Raw genomic sequence first — 26,876 nt, 5'->3', positions numbered from 1 at the left:
ATCTGCCCTTCAACCACACACTTCCAATCACACATTCGGGTTTCAGCCCACAGCCATATGGACAAGGGATGCAGTTGTAGGCCTGCAATCTTAAGGGCAAGTCAACACACGAGACAGAAGCACAAAGCACAAAAGAAAGGCATCAAAACATCATCCCATAAGAGGAGAGACAAATCTTAGCTTTACTTCAATTTGTTGAACTGAAGGTAAGGTGAACAAGCATTTGCAATGCAAAAGGTGTCGCATTTGCTCGAATTTGAGCTATTAGCGTTGTAAACTCCTGACCGGACTTTTCTAAGAAAAAAAACAAGCATGATTGCGCTATATAAAACCGAGCGCGGTTCTGCTGAAATTAAAAACCAAAAAAACAAGCGCGATCGCGCTATGTAAAACCCAGTTTGATCGCACTGCGTGGAAAATAAAAAGATAAAGTAGTGCAGAAACCAGGCTGAAAACATGGAGCCTCGTACGTTTTCAGTAGTTGGCTGGTGCGCTCGAGGAGGGCTAAACACCGGCAAAGGCATGACGTAGGCATGCCTTTCACTGATGAAATAAAGCAGATTTTAAAAGGCAAGCCCACGAACCAATGAAAGTGACAGACATCACATGGGCGTGGGTAAAAGCCCAAAGAGAGATTACAACAGGGACGGAGCACTTGTGCGCTCGACCCTAAAAAGCCATTCAAGGGCTTAAGCAGCCTATTCTTGTAGCTCCCAGATTAGAAATTCCTACAGTTCATCTTGCTCTGCATGTGATACAAATCCCAGAGATACACAATTGTAGCACATGTATACCAAAATATAAATTTCCCTATGAATTAAAATCACAAAGAAGAAAAATATTAAACTCACAGAAATGTGTAGATGCATAGCTTTATACAAATATATCAGTATGCGCATGACACATTAACCCAATGCAGTGCTAAAGGGGGCCACAAAAAATGTTAGTGATTGGGAAAACTAAGATTATGGTATCCAGAAATCCAAATTGACTAACCTTATTACTTATGTAATGGATAAAAAAATAATACAAGGAATCATGTGCTGTGATGTTATTCCACTGACAACATGCTGCATACACTCATTGGTCTTATGAAAGCCCTAGAGATGACAGGGTAGACTACTTTTCAAAAATCTCCTTTGATCCAGTAATAGCAGTCACCATGCTGCATCACTATTTACAGGAATATGCTGTTTTTTAAAGTGACAGAAGTAATATGTTTGTAATTATTTTTTTTAAAGCTATGTCACACAACACTCTTGTAGCAATATGCATGAACCGGTTATGTAATCTAGAGAGATTTACTGTGTAGGACTAAGGGGGTCATTATGACTTCGGCAGACAGTTTACACCGTCCACCGAAGTCCCGACAGAAGATTGCCGACAGTGCAGCTGGCTCCCCGCGGGCCCCATTACGAGTTTGTCGCTGGATCAGTAGGCAGAAACAGAGTTTAAGCCATCTGGCCCAGCAGGAAACACAATACAGCATTGTCGAGCCAGCGGCAATGCTATAGTACGTAGGGTGCACCAACACCCGTCGCAATGTTTACTGTCAGCAAAGCAGTGAACATTGCGACAGGGCTCCCCTGAGGCGCCCTGCACCCCACTTCCACCAGCCATTTCATTGCAGTGCTACCGCCATGAAACTGCTGGTGAAGAGGGGAGTCGTAATCCTCAGGGCAGCGCTGCCCTGGTGGATTAGGACCGCTAGCACCGCCAGTCCATCCTATGGCGGTAAAGTGTTGGTGCTGGCAGTCCAACCGCGACCGTCTTAAGACTGCTAGGGTCATAATCAGGGCCTAAGTAACTGTATTAACAGTCCAAGCATGCTATCCTTTAAATAAGTGTCTATTTCTCTATGATTTGGAGAAAAACAGAAGAAAATTCAAGTAAGAAATACATTAAAAAATATTAAATTTTACAAGATTATGGAAGTTATAGAGAAAGAGTGAGAAGAGAATTGCAGCAGAAAAATAAAAGTAATCAATGAGATTGTGGGAAGAGAGTGAGAGGGAAACAGATGGACAGGGAAGAGAATATAAACTCAAGAAGATGGTCTAAATTCACATTTACCACTCCAGTTTCGTAAAAAGGTAAGGAGAATTATAAATGGCAACAGATAATCCACTTATTCATCAATTTTTTATCATAGCACAGGTAAAATGTTTTACTCGAAAGTGAGTCTCTTGGCTAACATACCTGCCCAACTTTGAATGAGTTAAATGTTAAGATGATTTAGGACACACAGTCTATCGAATGTGTCTAGGTATGACAGCTTACGTCTCCCCTGGGGGCAAGGCTTGCAGGGTGTGCAGCTTTTTATTCACTCTGGGGGACTGGTCCATTCAAGATAAATGTATTTTTTTTTTCTTACTTTACAAATACATCTGCGGCAGAGTTCAGCCACACAAAAGGAATAAAGGCACAACAGTCCTGCCAGAAGATGCCTTGACCTCCCTCTTTATAGACATACGAAACAAATACAATACCAGTTAACACTGCTGTCTATCCAATGGTTTCTCAAACTTTCTACTCACCTTAGTGAACCACATTCACTTTGTAGCATGGAGACCCTCACCATTTCTAGTTTCTCATTACTAATTGGTTGATCTGTCCCTATTAATTCAATGACAACTGCTGACACTGCTGTCAACAAACCAGATGCTCTGGTCTAGGTATGACTGTATGAGCTTGTGATTTTTAGACATCTAGCTTAAAACTTAAATGGCTACCCAACTTAAGACATAATCAGCATCACTCCAAAATTTGAAGCCGCCAAAGGTTACTCGATGACTACACTAGTAATAGAACATATGTAGCATTCACACATTGTGCTACGATTGGATTACTCTATTTGTTGCTAATACAAACAACAGGCAAAAGCTTTATGCCAAAAAGGCCTCTTTGCGCAAAGATAAACACCAGGCATTGAAACCGAGTTTAACAACAATAAAGTCTGCACAATGCATTTAGAAACCAACCCAGATTACAACACAAATTACCTTTCAGATAAACGTTCTTACAGAGGTTCTTACATTTCAAATGTTAAAAAATAGAAATCATCTCAACAGCGAGGGAAATTCTGCTTCAAATTTCTAAATTAGACTCCACTAATCTTTGTCTCGTGCAGTCAGTTGGCAGGTTAACATTTCCCAAAATTAAATGAGCAAAGAATGTCCTTGTGTGCGTCCCTGACATTCCAAACACTATTAGTATCTTTCAGCATTTTCTCGTGAGACAACGGAGGCTACTGTATCTTGGGAGCAGGTGTGTGCCTGTGTAGCGCTATCCCAGCCTGGGAAATCAACTTCTCCAGGGAAAAAGGCAAACCAAACGCAGAACAACCACAACTTTTTCAATTATTCTCTGAAAACCTACAGCACACCTGGTACCCGAAATTATAGCAAGTTAAATTGATACATCTGCAAAAGTAACAAGAAAAGGCAAATAAGTAATTTTCGTTATCTCAGTGATCCCAAGAAGTGCTTCTAAACAGCCCCAAAGGTTTCCAGATGTGCAGGGCTTTTGACGGCTCTTACTCAAAGAAAAGTAGCAGGTTAGGGCAGATGTTTTTTTACCAATTAGCCATCCCCCGTTGAGAGAATACACAGCTGCTAGCCCTATTTGCATAAGATGTAGACATGTCGAGGAAGGCCAAATCCACGCCAGATTTAATAATTAATCATTAATAATATAAATTATTTATATTCAGGATAATTAAATGTAAATCTATCTCCTGTGAATAGGTTCAATATCTGAAATGGGTCAAGACACCGCCTAGCCTTAAACTGCACACTCCTGGCTTGGAAAATACAGAACCTGAATTGTAATACTTTTCCTTATATGAGAAGAAGGAGTTCCTGGACACAGGCCTTAAAGTGACCCTGGGAGATAAATCAAACTGTTTCCTCAGTTTGAGACAAAGCAAAGTAGTACTGCATGAAACTTCTAAATGACCAAGCAATTGCACCATTATGATATAAAATTCACTCGAGTCTTCATCTGATGGGTGATTGTTTCCATAACAAAAGAAAATAACATGCTGCCAGACATGGACACTGCAATGTCATCAGAAGGGTCATTAAAAGGGATACCAAACCAAGAGTGGCGTCATTCAGATGGCCACAGATGTAGCTTTCCCAGTCAATGTCATCATGGTCTAACTACTTGCCAAACATCCTTGGAAATAAATAAAGGACACAAATATACATCTGTGTTCACTAGCTAACGATGACTGCACGCACAGTATTTACAATTTGTTTCCGTCTATCTCCACCCACAACATAACTTTACATGTAATTTAGGGGATAAAGAACGCCCTGTCTTATATTATAAGGATATTGCAAGTCACAGTGGAGTTCCATATCCATATAGAGGAAAGAGGTCAAAGTCCAAGTTCCTTTAAAAAGTTATGGTTCTCCAAGGTGACTTTCAATATTCCTATCATGTACGCCAGGGTGTATTTTATCCCATATAACATGGCCACACCATCACCTTTCCCACAGACCACTAGAAACCTTGGTGCATAGCTCTTTCATATGAAACAGCAAGCATGTATGCAAACATGAACAATAAAAGTAAAACCTCTTGTGCAAAATTAAACACATCAAAAACCTGTTAGATATTTGTTGCAAACAGATATAACAAACAGTTGAAAGCAAGTCAATTTTTTCTTTAAAAACTGCAGTAGCTCGGAACGTGTAGAAATATGCAGAAAGATTCTAGCTTTTCTCCATCTAGGGAGTGCAAACAATAAACGTTATCTCTCTGCTTGTCATTGTAAGCCAATTAAAATAGAGCAAAATAAAGAAAAGCACTTTCCCTTTGTTGCTTTAAACAGCCGATTTAATTATGCTCCATGACCTGATCTGCCTTTCATCTTGGCTGCAGGCTATGGTAGCAGGCATTGTGACGTCAGAACTAAACTGGAATAAACTTATAAAAGTCAAGTTCTGACGCCTTTCCTTTATAATCTTCGATTTAGCGCGTCACAAGTCGCTGATTATAAAGAAATTAGTGACTGCTATTTATACAAGGATTGGGGAATACCATGCATTCTAATCCGTTAGAGAATCAACTGTGGCATGAAAAGGAGATATCTGGTGACGAGCAAGGAACAAAAAGAAGAGAACTTCATGTTTTTGCGTCCTTACAAACCTAAATCATATGTACACTGAAAATATTTATTCTGTATGACTCAACTGCACATGTAAACATCAAGGGCACACACAAGTTGCAAATACAGCTGCACCTGAGCTCCTCAGTCAGGTGTCATTCTAGAATCATGTCAAGTTCCGAAATGGGAGAATTATAGCACAGGGTGTACAAGCTCAATGCATGACTGTAAAGACAGAAATATATATAGTTTTATTGGGAAGAAATAAGTCTCCCCTTAAGGGTTTCTTGCCAATAAACCTTTATTTAAATTGACAGCACTTTGGAGGTGACCTTGCCTTCCTTAAACGAAGAGGAAAAACTTTGTGTGTGTGCGTCTCTGTGCATATATATATATATATATATATATATATATATATATATATATATATATATATATATATATTATAAATAAACCTGGGTGAGGTGGAGAATAGGGAAAGCCGCACACGAGGGAGACGGCAAAACTGAGGAAGGGGTGAATATATGAGAGAAAGAGTAACAGAGTGGGGGAAGTCTGTCAGGGAGAAGCACACAAGAGAGTGAGCAAGCAGCACAAAAGGGAGACAGCAGCAGGAGGAGAAGCACAAGGGTGAGAGCTAGAACATGTACACTTTCCTTCTGCGCTTAGCCGAAAAAAAAGAAAAAAGTAGTTGCCAAACAATGAACAGTGGAGCATTCAGCCAATCAGGAGGATGGTAAAAAGGCTATACTCCAGGAACAGGGCAAATGTAGGAAGAGAAAGGCAAGACATTGAATATGACAATGAAACCAAACAATTGTAAGCACAGGGTGCGCCGTAAACCTGCTGTATGTCCATGGTAATCCTACAATAGGTCTTCCACAGCCAGGCAACTTCTGTTATCTGTCAGGGAACCCTAGGGGTTTGGGTAGTTGGTTCCTACAAGATATGGATTGTGTCAGAGCCTCTGGTACTTAATCAACACCAGTTTGTTTACCTAGAAGAAGTGTGTGTGTGTGTGTGTGTGTGTGAGAGAGAGAGAGAGAGAGAGAGAGAGAGAAAGAGAGAGAGAGAGAGCGAGAGAGAGAGAGAGAGAGAGAGAGAGAGAGAGAGAGAGAGAGACTAAGTGAGCATGTGAAAGGGAATTGTGTTAGAATGAGGGAATGAGTTGTCTCAGAGTAAGGCTGAATGTGTTAGAGTGAGTATTGTGCGTATCTCTTAAAATCGGTGAAAAGGCGTCAGAACTGAGTGTGTGAGTGCAGTAGAGCAAGAACGAGCATGTCTAGCACTGAGAGTGTGCAGGCCTAGCAGTGAGTATGAGCATGTCTTGCAGTGCATGTCTAGCAACCTGACAGCAAGGATGGGAAGTAGTGAGAGAGAGAGTGTGTAGTAGTAAAAAGAGTGCTTGTGGTAATGAGTGGATGTGAGAAGTAATGTGTAGTTTCCCCTCCAAGTCAATTTAAAAGACATAACTCATGTAGTGCATGCTTGTGACTTTGAAAAAGTTACCATCAGTGTTCCAGCAGAAATACATTCTGGAAAACCTGGGCCACATGGCACTGTCCGGCGTTTACAAAGTTAGCTGCCCATGCTGCGATAGCTTACACTGGAAACATGAGTATCCATAACAGATATGCAAGACGTTGTGAAGGCTCCTTGTTATGGCCTTATGTAGAGTGTTAAATCTTGAGCTGCATGAGGTTTACGGAAACTGGAACGCGTATACTTAGTCCAGGTATTGTAAGGGGTATCTACAATTCCTGTCTTGAAAAATATCCAAAGCACCAAATAAAGACACAAGGGAATGAGTAATCTTTTGTAACTAGTTGAAATATGATTTTAAACTTACACTGCCTATCCATTATCATAAACATCCCATCCTCATCACTGCTTAAATTATCTTTGGTATACGTGCAATGTTGACGAAGAAAGGACGAATTATGGTGAAATATGGTCAACCAGATCAGCAGCATCTCAAAGAAATAGGTGAAGGAAACCTAGAACTAAAACTATATATCAAGGCTCGTGTTAAACTTGTGAGGTACCATCTGGTGTTGGCTGCATCAACATACTGGAATCCACATGAAATATTCCAATAAGGAGCTTCACAAGGGGACACTTCCTCCAGTACAGCAAACCCAATAATTACTGAACGCCATACCAAAAACTACCAATTCTATCCTCAAATGGACTGTGGGTTGGGATCCGGATGTTCAGTTTCATTGACATCTGTCCAGCACCCAAAGATCACTTACTTCTAATGGCTAAACTAGGAACTAAAAGCGAAATTATATTCTGTGCCACTAGATGCTACCAAAATACCATATGATGTCAGCCGCAGCCTCTTCTCCTAATTAGAAGTCTCATACAAATCTCTGGTTGGAGATTCCATCTAATATCAACCATGTAAGATCACTGCAAGTTCTGACCTGCTTTTTCCAAAGGATGCATATTCTCATTTCTGTAGACATATTTCTCAAACACATTATTTTACCTTCTAGCTCCCCGTACCTGCAGATGGATACTATTTAAGAAAGACTTACAAAGATGTACACTATTTTACAAGTTGTGTTAGTGGAATAAGGCGCTTTACAAAGTTAAATAAATGAAATAAGAACAAGAACAAATAAATAAAATGTAAAATCAGATGAAATAATATATATAAATTAAGACAATATATCAGAAAATACATATTAGTGCAAAAATGTATATTATATAATATATATTATATATATATATATATTAATTATATATATTATATAACATATATATATTATATATATTATATAATAATATATATATTAGTTCATAAACATAAAATAAGATAGAAAAAATGAATAAGAAATAAGTGGAGTCTAACATTTTCAGTAATAAGCCACACCTACTAAGTTTAACCAAGTAGCCAGGCCTGCCAAATTTGTATTTCAGCAGTGACCCACAAGCAGAGGAGAAAGGCGCATTGATTTTCCTCAGCAGCCCAACAGCTGAATGTGGTTACTAGGGATGCCACAGGATTATTTCCCTACTTACTAATTCATTTGGTTTGTGGAAAATGAACTAATGTGTCTTGCACAGAAAGCAATTTAAAAGGACTGTTTTCCATACACAGCTTTTATGAGATAAAGAATGAATACATACAAAGTGCCATCTTTCAGAGTTTTATTCAGATGTAAAGTAGCAGGCAGAAGTGCAGCTCTCAACAAAGGAGCCTCACAGGCCCTTCCAGATTTAAAGTAGTTCCTCATGCATTCCAATGTCATACATTTCGTATTGACATGAAAGAATACACCTAAAGAGCCAATCACATGATGGTGAGGCTAAAGTACTTATGTGGACACCTTCAAGCTGTGACTGACAAACTTTCAAGCCAACGGCTGAAGAAGGATCACTGAATAAAGCCAATGGTTTTAAGAGGGCTGACTCAATGTCCATCCATCTTACATGTACCAAACACTTCACCAGACCTAGAAGTTAGGCACTTGTTAGTAATTCATATGGAAGGGTACATCTTTCATAAACTACATTAACTCTAATGGTTAACTACCATAAATACAACACTCTGGACATATCATGAAGTGCATGGTAGATAATGGAACATGGATGGACTTTTATATGTCACGCATTCATAAGGTTGCTGTTTATGAGTAGTTTACTTACTGAAGACATACTGTTACACTTCATCAACAAGGAAAAATACTTAGCTGTTGCTTTGCTCTCCCTGAAAACAGCTGCCATCACAGAAACAAAAACCAGCATTCAATATATTCTGAATGGATTACCTTGTGCATCTTGCTCGCTGGACTTTGGACTACTCCGCAATCTGCGCTCCGTTTTCTTTAGCCCAACTCCACCGCTCAATCCACTGGTCCCGCCATTGTAGCTCTTCACGTAGTTATTGTACACAGTGGTGCAGCTGCTGACATGGTTTTTATGGATGGAGGAGGGTGGGCTGTTAAGGCGGTTCTGTCTGTCGATCTGTCGTTCCTTGCTTTTTTTGTGCTGTGGTTTGCAGTACTGGTCTTCTCTGGTAATGTAGCTGGACATTCCATAAAGTGGTATGATTTCTGAAAATACAGGATTTCAAAGTAAGATAAGCTGTAATTGAAACAGCAGTTGTACTGGGTAAACAATGCAAAAAAACAGAAGTAGAACTAAATGGTTTGATCTGTCCAATACCTCAAGCTAGACAGGTACCTGGCGTCTGATTTAGATCTTGGCGGAGGGGTTACTCTGCTGCAATGGTGTCGGATATCACATCTGACGAAATCTAAATACCATTGTTTTCTATGGTATTCAGATTTCGGTGGAGGGGATATCAGTCTCCGTTGCAACAGAATAACCCCTCCCCCGAGATCTAAACCAGTCGACTAGTCGGCTAACCCATCTCTTGGTTCCCTCAGAAGGATGAATGGCAATGCTTTGAGAGTACTCCAGGCCTTTGGGCAAGGTACTCTGTAGGAAGCCACATATGCTTAAGGCTGAACGTTGTATGCAAGGATAAATTTACAATGATTCCTCCTAATACCTGAACTGGCGAGTGGAATAGCGTCATTTTTGTCTCTTCTGCACCCTGAAATAATGAATTGGTTATGCTGGACATATTATAAATGTCTGAAATAAATAAACAAATAAATAGGGTTAAAGGGTGAGTGTCGGTATAGGCAAAACCATGCTCTACGCCACATTCACAGTTCAGTAATGGCTGCGGACCCTGAACAGCAAAGACCACCCTGGAAAGAAGCTTGGATGGTCAGTGGATATGGCAATAAGTATTAAGGAAAAGTACTATCCAATCAAAATGTCACAGGAGCGAGCCAGGACAACCCATATCTGTTAAAGGAGGCATGGACTGGTCGACTAAGATGAAGGATAACTTGTGTACCGTTTTTTAACTGTAGGAGAAAAAATGAAACTATGGCATAAGTTCCATATTCAGTACACAGGAAAAAGATAGCCGCTTAACAATATTTTGCATGGAGTGTGCTTGCGAGCACATTACGGTAACAAGGATGTGATTGAGAAGGGCTATAATTGGAGCAGTGTTAGACAATACACTCTTCAGTTGCATTTACCACATTTACAATTTGAACCATAAGGAAAGACGTAATTTGCCAAGAATTCCCCAATTGTTCGGTCAATCCCCAAAGATAAGGACCCAGACTTCACTTTCCAAGGTCAAACACAGCCCCATCTCATCCTAAACACAAACATCTAAGCCTGAGTACACCTCGGTCTAAATACCAGTTTTTCAACAAGTTTACATAAGTTTCTGCGAGGCAGAGGATGGAGGGTGGTGGTGAACAGTTTGATAACTGAAGAGAACTTTCCACAGCATATGAAAAGTACATAAGTATGTAATTGACTCTCCCCACGGAGCACTTGCTATTAATTCAGAAGAAAGGATGGCAAAATTACTAGGTAAAAATGCTCATCATCAATGACAGACTAATGTAGCGATGTTCTAGCACTAGGTCATTGAGTCAAGAGTCATACTCAACATTACGGTGGTTCAAAGGACACACTTGGTCACTAAGAGGTATTCGTTACATAATATGGCTCTCACTCCATTCACTGCCTAATCTGTGTGGCATCGTATTACTGCAATCACTGCTCATCAAATACATGTGGGAACAGCAAGAACAAGGCACTACAGGAACATGGTGGCTGATTCCCATGAGTATGGGAATGAATACAACCGGAGTACTCTTTCTCAGACTCTTAGATGTCTTTGTGAATCATCCCAGAAGTGGCAAACTCCCGATAAGTAAACGTGCAAACAGTTCACCCTCCTTTCTATTTGCACACATTTTTTACGTTTAGATATTTTGTGCTTGTTGACAATGACATGTAGGATAAATAAACGAATACTACAGGAGTACTCATTCACACACTCTTGAATGTCTTTGTGAATTGGCTGCATGGTGCTCCAATCTTCTAAATACCAGTAAGAAAACAGCATCTAGTGACAAAGGAAACAATCCAAGACGTAAGTAGAAAGGATCTGAAATCTACAGCGAGCGGTCTAGATGTTAATTAGTTGGACATCCATCTTAATGTGCAAAAATGAACCAAAGAACCCTTTAAGGAGCCAACGTCTTTGAGCCATTATTGTGTTCTTTCATGTGACCTCTGAACACAACTTATGTCTTATAACTTTGGATGTAATATCAATGGTACATGTGAAACAATTAACATATTTCCCCACTGATGTCTCTTAGATATGCAGGTGACAATACCATGGTTAAACCTAAGAGGCTTTGATACTGAAGCTAATACGTGGCTGATCAGAAGGACTGCGTAAAAGCTCACAGATCCAACAATGGTGCGAAGAAACCATATAAAGCTGCAGTTGTATCTTTTAATTCAAATATGACCTATAAGAACAAGGATTTTTTTCTTTCCAATACCATATAAAAAAAGATTTCATTATGTAGACCCACATCAATGCCCTTGGGCAAGAAGGGTTCCTAAGGCTTTAAATCCACATATATTTCAATGTATCAAGTCAATCTGAAAGGGCTTCTCCAAATCACTTTTTCGGTACAGACAGACTTTCAACTCCATAGACGAGACTATTAAACTATCACCTTGAATTTGAACCCAGTCTGCATTTGGTTACTATGTAGGATCTCATAATGTGAAGAAGGTTAACCATACGTTTGGCTTGTAAACTTGTAAACATGCTTCCCACCGCTGTCTGAAAGGTCGAGAGCGTGATGAAATTATGAGTTTACCTGTAACAAAGTTTTTGCAACTTGAAACACTTCCAAATCTATACACTGTTAAATATTCCACCATCTTGTGGTTAGGTCCACAATTTAGTATAGAAGAAAAGGTTTACTTTTGGACGTCAACCATAATCTGAGTCAGCAGGCCTTGCGGATTTAAGGCTTTTCCATCAGTCCTCCGTAGTCCTTATGAGCTCTGTCCAATACTGTCAGGCATACAGTTAAGAGCGTTTTTTGTTGAAGAATACCTTGTAAGCAGTGGACGGGGGACCACAGCCAAATCCAAGAGTCAGCTGTAAGCCAGATTCCACAGGTGCTCCACACTGTTCCAAACAGCAAAAACTACCACTTTGCAACTACGTTCTCTGGAAACGCGAGTTGTCTCAAGCAAAGTGGTGATTGATTTAAGATTGTTCACAAGGATTCTTGGAATTTACACAACAGCTGTTCATACTGGACTCCTAGAAAATTGCTGGAAACAATCATATTTGTTTCAGCACTCCAGATCTTCTTTTCCTTTCCAACCGTCTGAGAATCACTGCAACAGGAACGGAAAGATACTTACCTGGAACCCCCTCTTATGCAGAGTGAGGGTCTTCTTTGTTGACATGTTGTACATCATCCTCTCATCTAGTTCGTGTTCTAAGAACATCAACCATAGGTGGATTCACTATGACCAGTGATAACGTCAACCTCACTGCAAATGCCATCATCACAGTGTTTTAATTGCCGTTGCGATCAGATGTATGTGTTTAAAGGCGGATTCTGAAACAATGTAGCCAACACTACACAAAAGTTCAACAGCTCCAGGCAAAAAGTTATGTTTTTTCTGAACATGTTGCAAGTATCTCCGGCTGGCAGGTGGCCATTGCCTAATATGTTCATCTTGATGGGTGGTCTGGGTCATTGGCCCTTAGGCAACCATTGTGGAAGTCTGGGTAGATCAGGCCATCTCACTGTGCTTGAAATTAGACACATGCATAGCACAAAACCGCAATGTCAATAAGTGGGATGTAATCGTTATTGGCAATTAGCACTTTGAAGCACACACAAGCATCGGTTAGTTCCACCATTTACGGTATAGTATACCACCTGAGTACTATGTATCAGGTTTCACCCCCAAATACTTGTTTACAAAAAAAATGATTATTAAAAAAAATTAAAATGGTTATGCTGTTAAAAATTGGTTGCAGGGACAGAGTAGCCTGACCCGCAGAGCACCTTGGCTGCATTTGGGTACAGGACCCTTTACAAAGGACATACATGTCAAAAAGAGCGGGATATGTTTAATTGTTTTCCACAATCTAGTTTACTTAAAAAGGTCTTGCATATCTGGTCCGGCTCCCCAGAACCAGGTTGAGTAACGTCAAATAAAGGTTGCCCATAACTTTAATTGAGGCTCATAGATAAGCAGGGAAGACTGCATATGTCTAAGGCTCACCAACCAGGACTCAAAGGGATCATATAAATTCCACAGGTTCCACACTGACCCCAAAGAAAGTAAAGATGGAAGATAACATTAAATGTGCACCAATTCTCTCTGGGATCCCCCATCACATACAGAATCCTATCAACCACTTCTGACAAAAGCCTTGGTAGAAATGTACACAATCAGCAGCCGAATGTAAAAGAAAAGAAGGCTTGCACGAAATGCACACTGAGCTGAATAAAATAAATCACTCTCATAATCCCTCATCTGATGACGCCACCGCAGCCGTCTGTGCTTTCCTGGGGTCAAATACAGATGTTTAGACATAACAACACTTTGAAGTGAAGGGCAGATGGATGATCGATTGCGTTGAGTTTATCATGGGGAGCGATATGATTGCGATACTAGGCGTTGAAAAGCCCATTTGCTCTTGTGTATCCTAAGGTCTTTTTGCCTTGATTGCATTCTTTTTTAACATTGACCAAGGACTCCGCCCAGAGAATGTTTTGCCCACGCTCTTAAATTCTGCATTTTCTCCATGCTCTATGCATCTACAGAATTAAATAATATTCACCATTAGACCAACTGAGCCTTCAAGCAAAACACCCCACTAGACCTGGTCTTTCTCCCTCTCTCATATGGAGGCAGCAATCTGGTGCAAGCAAACGTACCAGTGATTTCTGCATTTATACACCCTTCCACTCTTTATGCTTAGCTTAGAGAAAACTTCATACTGGCCACCACATTGTGTGTGGAGTTTATGGCCTCCCCCTCTCTCCAGTCACACTAACCTAAGAGATTTCCAGCACTGGGCTACAGAGGGCTGCAAACAACAGGCACAGCAGAGATAAGGTAGGCTTGTCAGATTACTACATTTTCTTTAGGAATTCCGAGAGCCGTGCCACTAAATTTCATCATGTCGACCTGAAGAAGTACTCTTGTGTCCTTGGAAAGTGATTTTGGCCAGAGGTAACTCTCTAATTTGTCATCGTGGGATGCTGATTTTGATTTTCACTGGTACCCAGAGTGCTCCTGGCTTTTTGGTGGCCTTGTGCATGAACATTAAATAAGAGGATTTAAGCAATCTTAACCAAGTTGTTCCTAAATGGGACAGAAGTACTTGCCAGAATCACTGAAAAGGCCCCTCAAGTAGACCAGTAGAGCATCTACTGAAAGCCAAAAAAAGATAATTTTGAAGCAAAGTAACCTAAAAATACAGCACGAGATAAGCACTGATGCACTGTGCGCTTTAGGTAAATATTGTGTTAGGGATTTATTTTTCTGAATATTTTAACTGTGAGACCGTCCGCACCTGGTACTAGGATTTCGATGAGCTCCATGGAACCATTGGAACCATGGAATCAGTGGACATATGTCGAGTGTTGACCATCATGCTTTTGAAGTCTCGGCTACGGACAGCTTTTAGCTGTCCAATATAGGACAAGGTCTTGTGGACCATACTAAAAACTGGGTTTTGGGACAGCAAATGCTTACTACTAGTTGTCTTTCTTGTCACTATAAGTTGCTTGCATCTTATTCAATGGCTTTCCATTCTCTTCTTGTATTTGACCGGAGCCTGGACCACATCTTTTAACCACACTTTTGATTTGATGACTTAAATCTTTCCAATGTTAACTATCCGTGAACTTCTATTATCTTTTCATTTCAACACTCCATACAAGACTCTATGGGGGTTATTACAACTTTAGAGGAGGTGTTAATCCGTCCCAAAAGTGACGGTAAAGTGACGGATATACCACCAGCCGTATTACGAGTCCATTATATCCTAGGGAACTCGTAATACGGCTGGTGGTATATCCGTCACTTTTGGGACGGAATAACACCTCCTCCAAAGTTGTAATAACCCCCTATGTGTTTTCGTGCTCTCTCTTTCATGTACTGTTTCCCTCTCAAATTCCCACCCTGCAGGCACTTTGTGTGCTGTTCCAATTTCCTACAGCTCATCCATTCCTTTCCAGAATCCTTCCAGCTAGATATTTTAACCCCCCTACCTCCAAGCTTCTTGTTGCTCTTCTGCTCCCCAATGTTCCTATATGTTACTCCAACTCCTTCCCCAGCCACTGTAATGCATACTCCCAACCTCCTCAGCTGATGCTGCTCAGCAGCATTCACTTTTTACCCAAATCCCTGTGCTCCACAGTTGCTTGCCCACACATCACCTGCTGCTGAACCCACCCCTCCCCCTCTCAGCATTGTATTCTTTTTTTCTTCACCTTTTTCCCTTATTTTTGGGAAGACCCACATTGTGATCTGTGCCATAACTACTCCTTTTTCAGAAGGTGCTTTCGTGCCATCTTGTATCGGTAAATTGTAAAAAAAAAAAAAAAAAAAAAAAAAAAAAAAAACATATGTATCATCTACCTTTCTGTACAGCATTGGTTAAAAAAAACAATGGCAAACCACAAATGTCTGCATTGGCATGCAAAAGTGAAGCCCTATTGACTTTGTCAATGCTTGTTTCGCATTAATTCCTTTCACTAATGCAAGTGTGTTGTTTTATTGAGAACTCTAACAAGCTGGTATGAAGCTCGAGAATCTGCTTCAAGTATCAACTGTGATCAACTCATTGAATAGATTTGATGACATGACACTTCTGGCTTGGCTGGAATCCTGGGACTTATAGGATGATGGTGATAGGTGTTAAAGGTGTCCTGAGGTGGGATAATAAAGCTTTGTATCACCCACATGAAGTAGTGCTTACCACCCTAAGCGATAGTGCTCATTACACAGGTGTTCTCACCATCCTAGCCCAACCACAGAAAAGCAGACACACCAGGAAGGCACACTGAAGGCCACTTTACCTTGTCTTGTCCACTTGCTCATCAGTGCCTTCTACTGCATTTTCATTAAGTGATAGAAAAGTGAGATGTACAGGTTTGGAGCCACACAATGAAGATCCACTCAAACACCATGCACTCCTGGATGGCACCTGAACATGAACTAGTAGGTTCTTGCTCTTCTTTCTGCATACCATGCCACTCATTGCTGTAGTCAACAGAGTCTTTCAAGTGGCCTCAGGACGGTTAAGGGGAAGGACCAGCTATGCTCCACAGATGTAGTGCCAACCTCACGACCACACCTAGCTCCCTTTTCCTGCTACCACACAGCAGTGCCTGGAGGAATGATGCAGAGATGAGGAATGATCGGAGAAGGATTCTACACCATGCACTCCTTCGTGAAAGGTTAAGCACTCAACCACCAATTGAAACATTTGAAACAGACTTTGGTTCAAATGACTGATTGTGGCTTATATCACTGCAGGATGTCTTGTCACAATCCAGACATTGGTGGTGCTCGTGTAATACAACAAATCCATCTACCGAAGAGTTAACCATAAACATCTGTTGAAGCATGTATCAGCACAAGAGGCTTTGAAGCAACCTAACACTTAAAAAAGGGTCAAATTGTAGAAAAGCAACATTCACATTAGGGAAAATAAATGTTACAGAGGAGATGCACGGTATTTCCATACCAATGAGCTATATACAGGCACTTTTGTTGAAATAGTTAAGAATGGTTTGCCCAAACTATTAGAGATTATTATGTCTTTTGTTATAGTTCATAATTAATGAAGAATTTTAACAAAGATAGACTGGAGCTCTGGGTAGGTATCAAGATGTTGCTAGCGATCATTAGTTATTAAACACTGGCAAATCCAACAGGTCCACCAGCTTTTCGGCTTTGTCAATGTTTGTTTTGATTTGCCATGGTTCCTGCTAAACTTTATGCAGAAGGAGATGCTGATTGCAGTGAGTGGGTGAGACCTTCTTCTAGGAAGGTTTGAAGGGGGTCTCTCGCCAAGACAGTTGTGAAAACAATGGAGACACGAAGTGTATTTTAAAGCAAAATTGTTATCATAAATAATAGAGCTCCATGCAATCAGTCCTATTCCCTCCTTTACACCCAACCCCCCCCAACCCCACTCAGAAATCAGATTACATGACTTGCAAAAGAGTCTAATGTTGAAGAAGACTCACAGTACTTCCACCATTTACCCCAAAACTTCCAGGGTCATCTTGGGGAATGTAGACTGGCGGAGAGGGTAGCTCCAACTTGGCACCAGTAAGGGGCAATCTGTGGGCACAGCCATGCCATGTGAAATAGATCAGCCACTGAGGAGTGGCGGTGGGCACATCTGGGTTAAGTAAGGATCTGCGCGTGATCCAGTCTTTGGGGAGTCATATAGGTTTGGCAGAGGTAGTGCAGCTGGATTAGTCACAGCCTTGCAGAGATCGCCAACTCCCTGGGAGCCATACAAGCCTACCACCACTCAACCTCGTCCAGTTCCCCAATCCATCCTCCCACTTCTGATGCAATGATTCTAATGACCCAGATGAACTGTCCATTAATGCTCGATAAAATTGGAACATTCCACTCCTACCAAACCTCCCCATTCACAGTCGGGCCTCTAGGGGATTAAAGTCTGGGAGATCAAGCAGCTCGTCACTGTATGAATCAAGGGCATGGCACACCTGTAAGTACTGATGAAATTGGGTATGGGAGAGAGAGAGAGAGAGAGACCTGGGTCTGGAGTTCATCAAAGAAGTACATAGTGGACCCGTTCCAATTTCTAATTAAGTTCCAACGATGGAACAATTTGAGTCGCATTGATTGCTCCAGCCAGCGACCCCTCCACAGGGGTGTCTGCCCTGTATTCAATCACTTCTACTCACACAGGTGCCCACATTCTTACACACTCACATAAGGTCCTTTACATTAAATCAAACTGATTCTTGAGTACACTCCCCTCATTCATTTTCATTCACACAGATAATCTTACACATACTCTCATCCTAACATAATCTCACTCATATTTACACTGCCACTCACTGTCACTCATTCCATCATCACTCATTCTCACTCACACACATACTCGCAAACACACATAATCCAGAGGTTTTTTTTTTAATTTAGTTACCTAGAGCTGCCTGGGTATCTATTCTGCAACCATCTTTCACATGTGGATCTTCAACATAATCTGTATGGACACCACATGGCTCCTTGAATTAAGGAGAGGACTGTTGGAATAATTATTGTTGTCTTTTTTGTTTGTTGTTTAGTTGTTTAGATTTTTAGTGTTTGTTGGATATGAGACATTGACTTGAAGGATTTGAAATGTTTACTTTGGTCGATATATATACAAAAATAACTTCTTTAATTTGAACTGTTATCCTAGTTGGTGGTTTGGGGTAAAATGCTTCGATTAAAAAGAAATTTAATTGCATGCTCAGTGATTGATTTATTGCATCATTGATGGAATTTATGTGTGTATTTATTTTTTCCTACAATTTGACCACTCCTTTCCAAGACATTGTTATACATTACCCAGGTCTTGTAGGGTTTAGTTGGTAAACCCCTTTTTTCTTACGGTGGGTAAACCCTCAGAGCAGGACAAAGCTTCTTCCTGGCTGAAGCACAGAAGCAATAAATTGAAATCTAAGAGTATGCCAAGGATGTGGAGGCTTAATGCTTTCAATTTCTTGCTCTTTCAGTACATTTCATCACAGGGTGAAAGTTGGGTTAGGGAGGCATTTGACCCCACCACTATGTGTGACAGGATAGTAGAGGGTGGGGTGACAATCTGCTCGACAGGTAATCTTCGGTACTGCAGGACCTAAAACCGAAGCACTGAGTGCAACTCATAGTGGTGACACTGCAGCTTGTCACTAATGGGAAGGCGATACGGCTTCAATAGAGCCTTGAGGCCAGAGCTGGGACTTCACCAGCCCCAGACACTCTCTCCAGTGGCTGATGTGTCTATGCCAGCCATCAAAGAGATTTACTGCTTAAGGCTGCAGTGTAGGACATTTGTTTTTATTATACCATTAGTGAATAATACATTATGGTCTACTAATGTATAACTAAAAGTGGCAGAAATAATTAGGGTAGAACCTCAGCACCCATAAAGTCAAGCACCTACTGCTTCAACTTTTCAATGTGCCCTGCTAGAGGGATCTGCTCTACTATTTGGTTATGGGGGTACTTTAATCACTTTTCACTCATTAGTTTGCATCTTTGGTTGAGGTGTTCCTAGACGTTTTCAGTTCAACCTAAAACAACTAGGATTTGCTTTATAACGTTAACCCTTATATCAAGAATAGATATGCTAATGGTTTGGTATATGGTGGTTAAAGGCCTGGCAGGAAATTACAGCAAAGTAATCCATGGGAAATTAACCAGGTTTTTAGGTGGCTGGGAAAATCAAATGGCAGACTCCCAGAGCATAATCATTACTTAAAGCTTCAAAGAAAGCTTGCAGTCAAGCCCTCACTTTCTGGATGCAACAGAAAAGAAGCAGCAGTAACAGGACCAAAACATACATGTAGACATTTCCATAAAATTAACTTTACTCTCAACCTAGCTTACCTCCCAAACCCCCAGTGATGATTGCTCCATTTCTCCTGAAACAAACATTTCTGACCATGTTGGGATAACGTGAATCAGGACTCACACTAACTGGAATAGTAAAGTAAGTCTACATTTTGCATCTGGGAGTACATTCACTACCTAATCACTTTAACCGATCTCAATAGAGAACTGTTCTAATCAATAAGAATCAGAAATCTATAAATAAAACAAGGTGGATAGTTTCCCTGCTACTGGGTGGGTTTACCCTTTGCATTTCTATACTTAAAGGCATTTCACTATAAACCACCCAACAATTTACCGGTGAAATCATTGCCATAATAAGCTCTTAACTACAGGACACTACTTGGGAAGGAGGTCAGTAGTATTTGTTGACATAATTGTGTGAATAGTGTTTAATGTGGGAATGTTCCCGATAAAACACACAAAAGCAATTAATTATATTAGATATAAATATATACAAATACATTGATGATATATACAAGAAAACTCTTCAGGGTCATAAGCATACGGGATGTCTAGTTTGTAAAGCTAACCTCAAATGTTAATTTGAAGCCACACAGCACCATTTTTAACAGAGCTCGATTTCCATTTACACATGAAACTACAAATAGATTTGCGGCTCTAGTTTCGATGTACATGGATTTAGCCTGATGTTGAAGAAAATTTGGTCCATATAATGTTTGATGGAAGGGACAGGTTTGATGTCCAAAGATCTGTTGGAAAGACAACCACGTGTTTTGTTCGTTCTCTGGGTTGTAATATGAAGTTCATCGGCTGATTTCATAAGGCGCCTAGAGAACCAATTCACTGTGGAGGGGTCCAGCCACAATTTTTACAACCCCAAAGCACAAAGCCACGTTTTCAAGTGCCGTAACCACGGTAGAGTAGAAGACCTAGCTAGATTTATACGTTTCACAAGGTCATTTTTTAAGGAAGCCAACTCTGGTGCGATCCACAATCTCATCCAAAACATGAGAGGCCTGAGTGCTGTCATATGATCGATTCTTTTGATTTTGGCATTGTAATAAAGAGGTAAAACAGGTGTACTTTCTGCCAGATAGAACAAAGATCTAACAGAGATATTCTCCTTATAAATCAAAGCTTTAACATTAGATAACCCCCACATTCCTGTACCAAGCCTGCAGACAATACCCTTGCTTTATAAACCTCTAAGGCTGCATATTATACCCTTGTTTTATAAATGTCTAGAGTCAGAGTCACAAACCTAGAATAGTTGTTCCTCACATTTGCAGTAGTGCTGTTACTCTGTCGGGAACAACAGTACCGCTTTTACCAAGAATAATGATCTATGCAAGTGTGTTAACAATTTTAATATCCAAATAGTATAACTTATTGACTCTATCCATGATAAAATCTACCAATCTGAAGCTGCCTCAAAAGGATTTATATGTGGACTAATGGCCACATATTTAGATTTTAGAAAGTTAATTTCTAGACCGCTTGTGTTTGCAAAAAGTTGTAAACTTGTTTGGGAGGATTTGCAAGCCTACTGGGGCCTTGTGACTAGCACAGTATAATTTAAGAAGAGGAATGCAGGAATTGGTATACCATCAAGATTGGGTAATCATTTGGAGCATTAATAACATCATATATAAAGAAAGAGAACAGGGCAGGGGCTAAAATCCAATCTTGACAAGCACTTCTATATGACAGTATTCACTCAGTGAGGTCTCCCTCTCTGCCCCAACACATTTGTACATAATCGTGCTCATGGAGCCGAATGAGAAACAATAAAAGATTGGTAGTAACGCCAATAGATCGGAAGGGTTCCCACAGATTCAACCTGGGAATGAGATTGAATGTGGCCCTCTCATCACCAAATGCTTCATGAAGGTGCTCATTGTGTATCTCAGTAAACATTAAAAGATATAAGCATATTCTAAAGAATTGATCATTCATGCTCACTTTGGCAATGGATCCAGTCTGGAGAGAAGGTAGCATCTGTGTTTCATCCATCCAAAGTTAGAGTTTGGCCAACAGTTGATATACAGAAAACCTTTTTCAGAGCATCTAGCAAAGTAGCTGATCTGTAATTGACAGGGACACACCTATGTCCCTTTTTATTTATAGGGATAATTTGCGCCCCATGCCATAAGTCAGATTTATCGACTCTACCCAGTATAGCACTGGACAGCAAATGTATATATGGAGCCCAGACATAAACCATAAATTCCCAGGAATCTTACTGGAACCAGGTCTTCCATACCTGCAAGTTCTCTATTGCCTTTTTAGTGCCAGAAACAAAAAAGTCTAAAGTATTGTTGATCGTGCAGGTCAAATTTTGCAAAGGTGCTGAAGTATCCTCAGATGAGTGCATGGAGTACAATTGGGTGACCAGGGGAATCATTACTTAATGTATGTAAGCGGTGAGTACCAACACTCACTTTTCGTGATCAGGACATATTTTTCATCATCAAGTTTTAACCAAGAGCAAGACAGAGAAAGCCAAGAAAGGGAGAAAGAAGGAAGAAGACAAAGATAAGAAAATCGTGGCAAAAGGAGACAGTGGGAGTGAAAAGACTTCTGCACAAGAGAGATAAAGAAAGAGGATGTGGAAAGTGTTGGAAGAAAAGAACCATGAGGTGGAATCAAGGCTAGGCAACCTCAGCATTCAGCAATCCTGGCTTTCTGCAGACCTAGCAACGGGTTCCTTAGAAAAACATTGGAACTGTGCATAACTCTTTATTTATGTATTTATTTATTTTGTAGATTAAAGATTTTCTTTACAAAAGTAAAACATGAACCATGACAAAAAGGCTCAGACAGAGCAACACAAAAATGTTCAATATACATTAAAAACAATACAAATATAATGATGATGATGATGTAAAGAGACATTAAAATTGTTTGCTCACCTTGCTCTCCATATATTGCTGGCTGAAGATGGTGCTGTTGAAAAAACTGAGGTGGCAGTTCCCCATGTCCAGTGACTGGTGGATAGAAAGCTGTATGAGAGTTGTGAATAAAGTGTGGGTGATGTGCAAGGTATGGAGACAAATGATGGGTTGGAGAGATGGCAGAAGGATAGCTAGGAGGGTAGCACTCCGGAGACTGTGGTGTCACCACCACCCGGCGGACTCCTGTACTGTCTTCTATGACCTGTGGGAAAACAGATGAGGTACATTTAGCACAGATGTAAGTAAGCATATTATACCTTGTAAGCATGCTCATGACTATCAATGTGGAATCAAAACTGCATCAACGGTGAAGTCTCTAACCTACATTTACAGTATTAGTGGTTTACTGATCAAAATATTGAGTGACGATTAAGAACCTTTAAGTTGTTCTATTACCTTGAAACACTGAACAATCTGAAGGAACGTTTTGCATCCGCACACCTTTCAGGAAATGTTGCTCACTAGACTTTTTAGTTATACCTTAAAAACTCCTCCTAATAGTTTAAAATTTGTATGTATGCATGTGGTATTTCTATTGAGTAATCGTAGTCAAGAGGCAGCTCAGTGATGGATGATATCAAAGTTGAGAGTAAAGTTAGCAAGTGAAAGGAGATGTCGCTGGTTTGTGAATGGTTAACACATTATGATGCAATGTTCGTAAGGAGGTGTGTATTTAACTCTTGCCTAAATTAGAACTGTGTTGGGGTGGTCTTGATGGATACAGGGATGTTGTTAGAGCTTTTGGGTGCATAGATGGGAAAGGTATGCTACCTTTTTTTCTTCTACCAAGACCCACTAGAGATGGCGAGCTGCTCCGCAAGATATGAAAGGGAGCTGGTTGTGATGGCTTTGTCAATGATGCATCTGGTTTTGAATACAATGTGTGCCAGCAAGGGAAGCCAATAGAGTTCCATCTGGAAGGGAGTGATGTAATCATATTTCCACAGGGCCAGTATGAGACGGCCGTAAAGGGTGCCAGTAGGGAGGCCATGGAGAAGGTTGTTGCCAAAATTTTATTATGAGTCTGAGCCATAAGAATGCCTCTTTCCAACACTACACAATAATAACTGATTGTATGTACCTAGTATGTACCACACTTGTAAATTATATGGTGGGTTCTGTTTTTAGTAGCGGCAGGGATCGTCTACACTTTCATGGATGGCTTGAATAACCTTAAAGTCCTGTTGTCGACTAGAAAGTTAGTTACTTCAAATATCTACCTTACAAACTAAGGATAGCAGAAGGACACTAATCCAAGCCAATTTCTGGGACAAGCAAGCTCCTTTACTTCTAAAATCCTTCATATGATAGTTTACCTTACTTTGGACCACATGTGCCTAATACGTGCAAAAAGTTAGTTTACATTTTCTCGGATAAGATTGCATGCATTTTCTTATTGCTTAGTCCCCACTAGTTCCTCACAAGAAGATCTATGCGCCTCACCAATCCTTCATGAAGTCAATTCCTTACCATCTTGGCCAGAGTCTCCGAGGGTTCAAACACTTCTCTGTAGAAGATGCAACTATGTATCCTCTGTTAAATGCTGAAACCTCCATGAGAGGAAGGTGGCTCACGATACACATTTAACATCACACTACTGTCACCTTTTCTTAAGACCGCTTTCTGATTAAATCAATCATTCAATAAACCAAAGCTTAGCTCTAAACTCTCATAAACACTCTACAGTTGAAACATGGCAGAAGGATGACACCTAACCCTTCAGAACTTAGAAATTATGAGACAATTTACGCTCTTCCTGACATTCTAAAACTGTGGAATGCTTTGCTACTCATCACCTGTAGTATCATGGGGAATGTGTTTATAACCTTCTCACATGAAAGTCTTTGGACCGCTCCATGGTACCAAGTTTCAAAACCTGGACTTCTGTCCTACAAATCATTACCATAACATGCTTTTGTAAAATATGTTTAAAATAGAGGAGCAAGGCCTGCAAATCTCAGAATGCATTAAGTTGCCAAGTAAAAGGCCAAGATTAGAAGCAATGTTCAAGCTAACTGGAGAAAGCAGAGATCTGCAGTTCTCAACAACGTATTTTTAAGCTGCATGACTTGGTCTCCGTGTTCCTCCTGACATATCTCACAGTTGCCTTTATCTTGGAGATCAGGAAACAGATGTTTTGGGGTCAGCAGTGATAGTACTTGGGAGGCCCTGAGCTGGTTTCTGTCAATCCTGCAGAACCTAGAGTAGATGGTGAATTCTTCGTCTTCTTTGGACACTCAGCGGGGTTTCAGCGGGGTTCGCCATTTCCTCCCCTGGTTTTTAACATCTTGAGTTACCTAAGTCTAGTCTTTTTTCAAGACCTCCATGAAATTCTTCTCTCCTAATTCAAGAAAACCTGTTTTCACTTCGGGATTGGCTCGAGGGGAGTGGGTCGCCACACTCTTTATGGATCCATCACTAAGAAGCAAAAGCCTCAAGAAGGACAAAGGCAGCACCTCAAAAAGCTTGGTTCTCTTCACCAAGTGCTGCCTACAAACACTGCTTGAGCAGCCCCCTCTCCCAGGCTCTTTTTGGTGCAACGCTTGTGCTAAACTTTGTAAAACAAAAAAAAAAAAAAAAAAAACACCTAGTTGATCAAATGGAATGCCATTGCCAAGATTAGCACACCAGCGGGTGGAAATATAGGTGAGACTATAAATAATGCAACAGGTGCAGTAGCACCAGGCCCAGGTATGTTAGAGGCCCACTCCACCCAAATTATGGGTGCATTAATCTAGTCATCCAGGAGATCGAGGGGCCAATTTCCTTGCTTCCAGTTGGACCGATGCCGCCTTTTCTAAGCCCTGCGGTTGGCACTTCCTGTCAAGTCCAGTAAGTAACTCAGCGCAAGTTGTCAAACTCAAGCCCCGGTCACTGCGCCAGTGGTCAGACAGCTTCTGAATAACAATGCCTTCTAAATCGTCTCCCACCAAATATTTTAACCTGCTAACGATTATTCACAATTGACATAAAAAAGCGACGACAACAACAGAATGATCTCCGTTAATTGTTAACTAATCAACTTTCGCCCGGTAATTGCGCAGCAGTTCTCAGCAACCACACGATTTATGGGAAAGGAAGTTCATTTTCGGCTAGAACCTTAGTTTAAAAAAATCATTTTTCTAAATTAATTTAGACAGTGATAGATAAGTCTGAAGGGCATAATGAGCAAAACAATTACAGAAAGGTCAGGGGACTTATCGGGTTTCAGACAAGGATATTCAATTACATTTCTGACCTTTTGTGCAATACTTTTTTTTATTTTTTTATTTTTATATGGAGCTGCGTATATCACCAGGCAATTTTAGCGCCTAGACAGGTTCTGTATTCGCATTTTCTCAGTTAAAATCGACGCCATAACTGCATAGCGCTTGAAAAGAAAGTACTGACTTGTGACAAATGCGGGTTTTACTTTTACGATTCAGTGCTAAACCGCCTGACGTCAGGCAGGTTCGCGTGTAGCCATCAAACAAGCATTTTAAAGCTGGAAATGACTGACTGCCTGGAGTAAACTGAGGCACCTTTCTCTCTCTCATTACAGCAGGATGTACAAAGATTAAAGCTGTCTGAAAGGATGAAGCTGTAACTTGTGCTAGTACAATTAGCCTGCTGAATTGGATTGGGATGCCTTTTCCTGAGTGTTGCTTTAATCCCTTAATACAGCATTTTGAGTTGTGTAGACATATCCCGCCCCTTTGATATAATTTTTGAAAACTGTTACATCGACACTGAGCAAAAGCTCAGTCATTCATTAACTGATGAACACTGCCACACCACACAACTTGAATTTAAATGTTCAAAACCCACTTGCCCACATCTGACTACTGCACACAGATTCTCACATTTTCAATCCTGCCTCGGAAATGTAATGGGGTTAATTTGCAAATGTGCTCAACCTGTCATTCTCCAACTCCTGAATAATTATCACAGTTGCAAAGATGTGAATGTTCATGAGAATTTGTGAGTACACACCAATTGGGTAATAGTGCAGAACACAGAAATATAGATAGAACACAAATGGTAATTCTGAACATATAAACTACATAAAGCACAACACAAACACAATGAAAAAGGTATCGAAATTAGTACAACCACAGGCCTTTGTTATGCACACTACAGACAGTTCACAAGCCCTAGACAATCAGAAACAGCAGCACGAACCTAAAAGTGAAAAACCAGCACAAATGCTAATGCAGCTACCAGAACTTTAGACTACAATGTTCGCAAAATAATGACTGCAAATGCTAATGTGATCTCGAGTACAATATTGCAAATTGGAGGACTGCAATCCTCCA

The 26,876-nt window shown here is 40.5% G+C and overlaps 1 protein-coding gene across 2 annotated transcripts in view; it reads right to left on the bottom strand.

Annotated features, from left to right (window-relative positions):
* The window catches only part of FNDC3B (fibronectin type III domain containing 3B), a 474,093-nt gene that overhangs the window by 201,796 nt on the left and 245,421 nt on the right, over nucleotides 1-26,876 (bottom strand). For both annotated transcript variants that reach the window (XM_069213040.1, XM_069213041.1), the window contains 2 exons: nucleotides 22,540-22,783; nucleotides 8,896-9,180 (listed from right to left, as the gene is read on the bottom strand). In XM_069213040.1, the coding sequence (XP_069069141.1) occupies nucleotides 8,896-9,180; nucleotides 22,540-22,783 (529 nt within the window). The remainder of the gene's footprint in view (nucleotides 1-8,895; nucleotides 9,181-22,539; nucleotides 22,784-26,876) is intronic.

This window comes from Pleurodeles waltl, chromosome 11 (genome assembly GCF_031143425.1).
Source record: "Pleurodeles waltl isolate 20211129_DDA chromosome 11, aPleWal1.hap1.20221129, whole genome shotgun sequence".
Classification (NCBI taxonomy): domain Eukaryota; kingdom Metazoa; phylum Chordata; class Amphibia; order Caudata; family Salamandridae; genus Pleurodeles; species Pleurodeles waltl.
This window is presented reverse-complemented; position numbering and strand designations above follow the sequence as displayed.